We start from the raw sequence: 8473 nt of genomic DNA on the forward strand, positions 1-8473 counted from the left end.
GGGATGGGGTGGGATGGGGATGGACAGGGGCGGGATGGGGTGGGATGAGGTTGGTAGGGATGAGGGGGCTGGGATGGACTGGGGTGGGATGGGGATGGACAGGGGTGGGATGGAGTGAACAGGGGTGGGATGGAGTGGGGTGGGATGAGGTGGGCAGGAATGAACAGGGGTGGAATGGGGTGGGCAGGGATGGGGCTGTGGGCTCGGATGGACAGGGGTGGGGTGGGGTGAGAAATGAGCAGGGATGGGCTGGTATGGGCAGAGATGGACTGAGGTGGGCTGGCATGGGCAGGGTTTGGCAGGGGTGGAACTGAGGTGGGCAGGGGTCAGCTGGCATGGACAGGGGTGGGCTGAGGTGGGCAGGGGTCAGCTGGCGTGGACAGGGGTGGGCAGGGGTGAACTGGGGTGGGCAGGGGTCAGCTGGCACGGACAGAAACTGCCCGCAGCCCCCTCCAGGCTGGCACAGGTGTCGGGATGAGAGGCTCCTTGCTGGCTGCCCCCTGGGATGTGCAGGCAGTGCCAGCCCACGGGGACATCTGTGCCCTCTCTCGGGGACAGGGGACCCGCACTCCTGAAGTTTTTCCTTCTGCACCGAGTGCCCACCGAGGTTCCCTCTCTGTGCCCTTGCAGGAACCCCCACAGAGGACACCTGGCCTGGGATAACGTCCAACGAGGAGTTCAAGGCTTACAACTTCACCCACTACCGAGCACAGCCACTGATAAATCATGCCCCAAGGTACCCCTGGAGCAGGGACAGCTCAGGAACGGGGGTTTGATGGGTGTGGAGGGGAGCCTGGGCAGCCCAGTTTCATTTTCCCCTCGTGGTGCTTGAGGCTGCAGTGCCACTCATCCCTCACTCGGACCATTGCCGTCTCCTCGGTGCAATAATGGTGCAGTTTTGGTTTTATTTCCCTTTTCTCCCAGGCTGGACTCAGAAGGCATCGACCTGCTGACAAATCTGCTCCTGGTGAGTGGGGGAGCAGCCCAGGGGGGTGGAAAAGGGGTTTGCTGCAGGGAAGGTGCAGCTGGAGCAGGGCAGTGCCACGCACCCGGCTCGTGGCACTGCTGGGATGTGCAGAGGTGCCCAGGTATGTGATGTAAACGTGCAGAGGTGCCCAGGTGTGTGATTTAAATGTGTATTTATGGCTTTTCCTGGGGCTTTGTGCAGTACAGAGCCAAGGGCCGGATCTCAGCCGAGGCAGCCCTGCAGCACCCCTACTTCAAGAGCCTGGGAGAGCGGGTGCACCTCCTGCCTGACAGTAAGTGCCGCCTGTCCCCGCCCAAAAAGGGGCAAAACAAGGGCTCCTGGTGCCTTCAGGTGCCTCTTTGCTCCCTCAGAGGTGCTCCTGCAGCAGGGTGGGGTGGGAGCTTGAGGGCTGTGGGAGCGAGGAATAATAATAATGATAATTAATAAGATTTTGGGTGGGATGAGGTGGGGCAGGAGAGTGAGAGCAGAGCTCCGTGGAGGTGCCACCCTCGGGCAGGACTGACCCCTCTCTCTGCCCCCTCTGCCCAGACGCTTCCATCTTCTCCCTGAAGGAGATCCAGCTCCAGAAGGACCCCGGCCACCGAGGCTCAGCCTTCCAGCAGTCAGGTAGGGCTGGGGAAAAGCCGGGATCTCTCCCAGCCAGTGCCAGGATGGTGCCGGCATTGGGCTGCTCTCAGGAAAAAGCCAAACCTGCTCCCTGTCCCCTCTTCAATCCACAAATCACCCCTGGGCATCCTCGTTGTCACCTGCCAGTCACATTTGGGTATCCCGAGGCACAGCTCCTCCTCCAGGAATGCCACAGGCTCGGAATCTCCTCCCCCGGGCACCCTCCGGGCTGAGCTGCTCTGCAGAGCCACCATCCGACCCCGCTGACCCCTCTCTGTGTCTCCCTTCCCCAGCCCGAGGCAAGAACAGGAGGCAGAGTATATTTTAAACTCGGATCTCGCGTTCCCCTCGTCGCCATGGAGATGGAAGCGCTGAGGAAGGAGACGGCTCCGACCCGACCCTCCGCAGAGCTCCCGGCTCCGGCAGGACGAGGCCGACGCTGTCCCCAAACCCCTCCATGGACCTGTGCCTTGTCCCCCCGCTTGTTTTCATGTTGTCCCCACTGCGAGGTGCTCCAGGCCCCTGCGCTGCCCCGGGAGGGTTTGGGGGCACAGGGAGGGGACTCCAGGGCTGGGCTGGGGATTTGTGGGGTTTGGCCCAGGCAGGAGTTGCTGAAAATGCACCTTGGCTCAGACAAGCTGCCCTGCACCCCCTGGTTTTTGGGGATACAACGTTAAGACTGCTCGGCATGGCCCAGCCTGGCACTGGGAGCACCTGGGGCACAGCTGGGGCACAGCTGGGGCACAGCTGGAGCACAGGAACCAGGGCAGCCCCCCCGCATTTCCCTCACCTCTGCCTGCAGAGCCCCATTTCCCCTCCCTACTTTGGTACCTGAATCCAGCTGAGCATGGAGCACCCGGGCTTCCCATTGCTCCCCCTGGCATCTCCCGGTCCCTGTTCCCAAATCCAGCCAGCTGGGATGTCCTGAGCCGAGAGCAAGGCCTGGCCTAACCCCGCTGGGCTGCAGGAACCCGCAGGTGGGGCTGTGCTGGAGCGGGGCCGGGCGAGGATCGGTTCCGTGCTGCCCCCCGAGCCATCGGGAATCCGGAGCACCCTCGGGAATCCCATCCAGGGTATCCCTGACCTGTCTTTGTGCGGTTTTCCTGCTCGGTGTTCCCATCCCCGTGCTCTTGAGAGCAGGAACAAGGCACGGATGAGCAGCCCCTTCCTCATCTCCATCCCACCACCCCAAGGAGCAGAACGGGGGTCCCAGAGGGGTCTCAGGGCACATCTCGCCCCTCTCCCATCGCTCTGAGCCCCGCCCCGCGCGGCAGAGCCCCAATCCCGGCGCCAGAGCGCTGCTCACGCCCACCTCGGTGTGTTTGTGCCCAGAGGGAAGGGGGAGAGGTGCCAAACCTCCCACAGCTCAGCTGTGGGCACCCGAAATAGCTCTGGGGAGCAGCACAGCGCCCCTCAATCCCCTCCCCGGCCCCTCCCGGACCGGCCCCGCTCGGATCGGTGCTCAGAGCTTTGTGCTCTGCTGGCCCGGGGCTGCTCCAGGGGGGTTTTCCCCTCTCCAAACGCTTCGGGAACAAATCCATCCCTGCTGCAGCTCTCCCCCACAGCCTGGGAGCGTGTGAGCAGCGCGAGGAGCCTCTGTGCTGTGCGGTATTCACATCCTGGCCTTGGCTTTCCCGGGTGATCGGCTCCCTCTGGATGTGGCCGGGACTCTCTGGAGCTGGGACCGGGGCTGGAGCATTGCTCCGGGATCCAGCTCTCCGTGGGGCTGCTCCCCCCTGGAGCAGGGCGTCATTCCTTCAGAAATCCTTGGAAAACGCGCAGTGGGAGGAAAAATGTGGAGACCCTGGAGCTGCCCGGGACTCCCGGGGTGGCTCCTCCCGGTGCCAGCGCTCGGAGCTCGCCGGGAGCTCCCCCGTGCCACCAGAGCTCTGTCCCAGACGAGCCTCCAGACGTCTGCATTGTTTGAGGTTTGCCCATCCCTGCTCCGTTCCCTTCCCGGTATTTCCAGCACACGCCAGGCTGGATTGTTCCCTAATTGATTCCAGTGGATAGGGAAGAGCAGGAACAGCCCCCAGCGCCCAGTGACGCGTTCGGGGCCGTGTTTTCCTGAGTGGTCCCCATTCTCTGAACTCTCCCACTGCCATAAAGGAATTTCCTTGGGATCAGAGCTGCACTTCCCAGGGCTCCTGGCAGGAACTGGCAGCTCAGCAGGCAGCACAGCTCCTGGACACGGCTCCTTCAGGTGCCTGGGGTGAGGAATTCTGGTGCACCCAGGGGAGCAGAGCCTGGATCAGGCCAGGAACCCTTCCAGGACATCCCTGACCTGTCCTTGTGCAGTTTTCCTGCTCGGTGTTCCCATCCCCGTGCACTGGGAGTGGGAATAAACTTCCAGGGGCACTGGATGCCCAGCTGAGCTATCCCACATTACTGCTGGGAGGACCGGACACGCTGGGACCACCAGATCCGATATTCCTGCTACCAGATCCGATATTCCTGCTGAAGGCCAAGGCAAACTGCTGGGGAACAGCCCATGGAGCCGGGGCAGCATTCCCAGCATCAGGAAAAGGCCCTGGTGGCTCCTGTTTATCCTTCCATACCCTTTCCCTTTTCCCTACAAATCCCCCCGAAAGGAGACACCATTATTTCATTATTTATTACCCCTGAGAGCTCCCAACAGCCCCAGTTCCAGATAACCCCTTTTATCCCAGGGATTTCGTGGATATTTGATTCCCATGGTGAGTGTAAATATTTGGTGCCCCGCCGAGCAGGGTTCGGGGTTGGCAGCCGAGCCCTGAGCTCTGATCCCCACAGCCGGGAAGAAGAGGAGCTGCAGGTGGGCAGGGATTAAAGCCTGGAATTAAATCCCTCTTTTCCTCCTCTGGGATAACATTCCAGCCCTTTTAGGCTGCATTTAGGAGGAGAGAAACCTCCTGGATGCCCCATCCATGAAAAACCCCGAGCAGAGCAGTCCCCCACTCCCGTGTCTGCTCCAGCAGCTCATCCCTGGGCCAGGATTCCCTGGGTTTTGGAGCGCCAATTGGAATTTTCATGAAAACGCTGGGAATTTGTGTGGCTTCCCAGCGTTTTCCCCTCATTTTATGGATTCTCCCATCCACCACGTCGAGGAGCAGCCACCGCTCCTGGCAGACGGGGAGCTGTGGCAAAAGGAAGTTGTCGCTTTGTCTTCCACACATTTTTCTTGGAATTTTTTCCCTTTTTTTTTTTAGCAGAAAACAGGAGTTTTGGCTGTGCCCTCAGGAAAGGCTTCATTCCTGGTATTCTTTTGTCTGCCCAGGCGATGGTTGGGTAAAGGAATAGAAATGAATCCATGTGCAGAGCACTCGGAGGCAGAGCTGTTCCGTTCCATCCCATCCCTCCGTTCCCACATGGATACGCCTTTCCTGGCCCAACCCCTGGCCAGATCCACGTGGAGATTTTAAACAACAAAAATTATTTGGATTTTGGAGATTCAGGACCAAATAAATATGCTGCTTTTTTTTTTCTCCCCCTCTCCTTACACACAAGGGGAAAAAAAAAAAGAATTAAAGGGGATTTTCCCAAGGTTTTCCAATGTTTTGTTTGGGTTTTTCCACCTGATCTCCACCTGCTCCAGCTGTGCTGCACATCTGTCCACTCAAGCCATGTAAAATTGGATTTTGGATGTCCCTGTGAGCGATGTCTGGGCACAAACACTAAAAATCCCCATTTCCTCATTGCCTTCCTCCATCCTCAGCATCCTCCAGCAGGAAAAACCGATGGAAGTGGCCAGGATGGATCCCCAAACTGGGAATGTTCTCTGGGGTGACTCATTGGCAGAAAACCAAGAATAAATGTATTTAACTAGTGCTGTACAAACGGGAGATGCATTTTAAAATAAATGATTTTAAAGACTTATTCCGAAAGAAGTAATGGATTTTTTTTATATATATATAGAGAGAAAGTTTTTCTGGAATCAAAGGAAAGGTACAAAAGAATAAAAATAATAAAGGATTTTATCCATCTGTCTGTCTCTTGTCTGGATGTTTTATAAGAATATTTCAATTTTTCTCTTTCAGATGTGACCTGGATGGTTTTGTGCTCCTTTTATTGCCAAGGCTGATTTTCCAGTTGGATTGTGAATTCTCCAAAGACTGGACAATAAAATTTATGGAATATGGGGTGGGTCTGTACAGGACATAATTTTCCCTTGTTTTTTTATTGTTTTTTGGTTTTGTTTTTTTTTTTTGTAGGAGGAGGATCTGGGGGTTTTTTTGGAGTCCAAGGAAGGTGGGAAGTGCCAGGAGTGCGGCTCCTGGGAAGGCCGAGTTGTTCCAGGGAACGCAGCTGGGTCATTCCGTGCCCTTCCACCTTCACCCTGCATTCCCGCAGCTTCTTTCCCTGCAGCTCCAGGACTCTTTCCCTGCTGGAATTCTGGGCTGTGCTGAACTTCCCAAGGAGCACAGAAGGAGCTTTCCCAGCCCCTGACTCTGCCGGGGGTTGAAACCCCAGACCCGGGAGCGCCTCGTGCGTAATGGGGAAACGTCCCTGGTGTCCCTTGCAGGGATCCCGAGGCCCTAAATAAATATTGGCACAACCCTATCGGGCAAATAAAGGCCGAGGCTGCCAGGCCCAGCCCAGGCTGGCAAAGCAGCCCGAGGACAGAGCTGGGCAAGGGACAGGGGACAGCTGGGCAAGGCTTTTTCCATGGATCCAGCGGCGAGAATCCCCCCGGGATCAGGGATATTCAGCTCAGGAGCTCCCCTGGAATATTCCTGTTGTCCAGCCCGTCAGTGCTGGAGAGAATCCGCAGCCCCCAGCGTTCCAGGGAGCTGGGGGGAGCCAGGTTGGGGTGGGGGGGATCTGTGGGGTCTTTGGGACCAGAGCCAGCGGGTGATGCCAGGTCAGGGAAGGGGACAATTCCCTCCATCCCCTCCCAGGCTGCACCTCCGGCACCGCCCGGCCTGAGTCACAAACCAGTTCCTCCATCTGCCACCCTCATTCCTCCAGCCCAGCAGGTGCCGGATCCGGGGAATGCTGCCCGGCATCCCCTGCTGCCTCCCAGATGTTCCCAGCTGCCCAAATATCCCAAGGAGCCCCTTCAGGATGCTCCAGGGTCTCTCAGTGTGACTGACACCTGCTGCCCTCAGTGGGATGGTTTGGGTGTCCTGGTGCATTTTTGGGAGGCTCAGCCTGGCTGTCCCATCCCAGCTGCGCTCTCTGGCACGGATTCAGTGCCGGGAAGGAGGAAGCACCCGGATGGCAGCTCCAGGGGAGTGGGTGTGGGAGTTATTTCAGCTGGGCGGGAGGGAACCATGCAGGGAGCACTTCCTCCTCCCAGACAAGAGTTATGAGCTCAGCCACAACTGGGCCAGCATTTGGGGCTTGTGTTTGACCTGGAAGTGGAGCCAAGCTCCCCAGAGCACCCAGCCTGTTTGGGAACTCCTGACCCCGAAGCACACGGGGTGAACACCTCTCTCTCTCTCTCTCTGCGTTGCTGAGCATCTTTCCTGCAGCCAAGAATAATTTGGCCCCTCGGATGCGGAGTTTACTCGGTGTTGCAAGAGGCACCAGGATTTGCTCAGGTTCAGCGGTTCAGAGTTATTTTCTTATCAGCTCAAGCTTTGGGTGGTGCTGGGATTTTTGGGCGATCCCATCTCCAAATGCTCCTGGAGCTCCTGGACCCATCCCATGTGGCTGCTAGGGTAACTCTTGGGGTTTTAGGGATCTCAGCCCCAATTTGCCCTAAAGGGGGACAGGGAAAACTTCACCAATATCGGAGCTCCGAGTCCTTGGCCAAGCTGCCAACCCAAACATTGGGGAAAGCCTTGGAGGAGCTCCAGGAATCTGCTGTCCTGTGGGGCCTCAGGTGGTTCCACCCCAAGGAAAGCCTTAGAAAATTTATTTTTAGAGCTGGATTTCCCCTCTGTGCTGAGCCTGAGGTGATTCCAGCAGCTCAGCAAATCGGGGTTGCAGCTCTGCAGTCACTGCAAGCAGGACCCAGCTCGATAAAAAATTGCTCCTCTGGTCGAAAAGATTAATTTATGTACATAAAAAAATCCTTGCTGCCCCGGGAATGTGCGAGGGCACGGAAAAACTAAAGGAAGGTGTTTCCCAAAGGCCGCTTGGACCCTTTGGAGCTGCCCTGGCGCTCAGCTCTGCCCTCCCTCCATTCATGGTTTCACTCCGCAGCCTGCAGCAAGCGCAGAACTTGGGGGTGTTTTAATTCAGTGCAAGCACAACATTGATTCGAGTTTGGAAAACAGCCTGGAAGTGCCTCCTCGTGGAGCTAATTCGGGGCTTGCATCTCCTCGGAGCCCTGTGGCTCGCATTTTGATGAGCTCCCTCCAGGGAGAGGAGCTGGATTTCTGTGGAACCAGGAGGGATCTGTGTGTTCTTGTGCTGACTAAACCCACCCACGCCTCGGGGCTTATTTGCAAGCAGATCCTGCAAGGTTTGTGTTAGCCCTGATGGAACAGCCCGATATTCCTGGGAGCTGGCATTCGGGTCACTCGGTGGCATTTGGGTCACTCGGTGGCATTCGGGTCACTCGGTGTAGCTGTGGGGTAGGGGTTGGGTTGATATTTGTCATCTCTGGTGGTGTCTGGGCACTGCCTTTGTGTCCGGGGGTGGTGCAGAGAAGCTGCAGAGGCGGGGAGGGCATTGCTGAGCCGTTTTAGGGCTGGGAATTCAAGGCCTGGAGAGCTGATGCTCTCCCGAGGGGGATGGAGCAGTGGAATTCAGGTCTCCCAGCTCCCTGGATCCCCCTTATCTCCAGATAAAGATCCGGAATGTGGCCCGGGGGAGGCACAGGGAAAGCTTTGTCAGTCGTTGTTTTGGGGCAGAGCCCCTGGAGCGTGGGAGATGAGAATCAGCTCTTCCATCAGCTCCGTGCACAGGGAGATGGATGGGAAAGGAAGGCCGGGAGATCGCAGAAGCATG

The 8473-nt window shown here is 57.6% G+C and overlaps 1 protein-coding gene across 2 annotated transcripts in view; it reads left to right on the forward strand.

The window, feature by feature from the left end:
• The window catches only part of CDK18 (cyclin dependent kinase 18), a 30975-nt gene extending 25263 nt beyond the window's left edge, over nucleotides 1–5712 (forward strand). Inside the window, exons 12-16 of one of the 2 annotated variants that reach the window (XM_042013609.1) lie at nucleotides 631–736; nucleotides 925–967; nucleotides 1169–1259; nucleotides 1517–1594; nucleotides 5611–5712. In XM_042013609.1, the coding sequence (XP_041869543.1) occupies nucleotides 631–736; nucleotides 925–967; nucleotides 1169–1259; nucleotides 1517–1594; nucleotides 5611–5654 (362 nt within the window). In that variant the 3' untranslated portion in view covers nucleotides 5655–5712. Of the gene's footprint in view, nucleotides 1–630; nucleotides 737–924; nucleotides 968–1168; nucleotides 1260–1516; nucleotides 1595–1887; nucleotides 5450–5610 lie in introns of those variants that run through there. The other variant, XM_042013610.1, reaches the window with a different exon arrangement.
• The last annotated feature ends 2761 nt before the right edge of the window (nucleotides 5713–8473 follow it).

The sequence above is a fragment of the Corvus kubaryi genome, unplaced genomic scaffold (genome assembly GCF_017639235.1).
Source record: "Corvus kubaryi isolate FWS band 111438036 unplaced genomic scaffold, C.kubaryi_AGA036_p1.0 split1-37355, whole genome shotgun sequence".
Taxonomy (NCBI): Eukaryota; Metazoa; Chordata; class Aves; order Passeriformes; family Corvidae; genus Corvus; species Corvus kubaryi.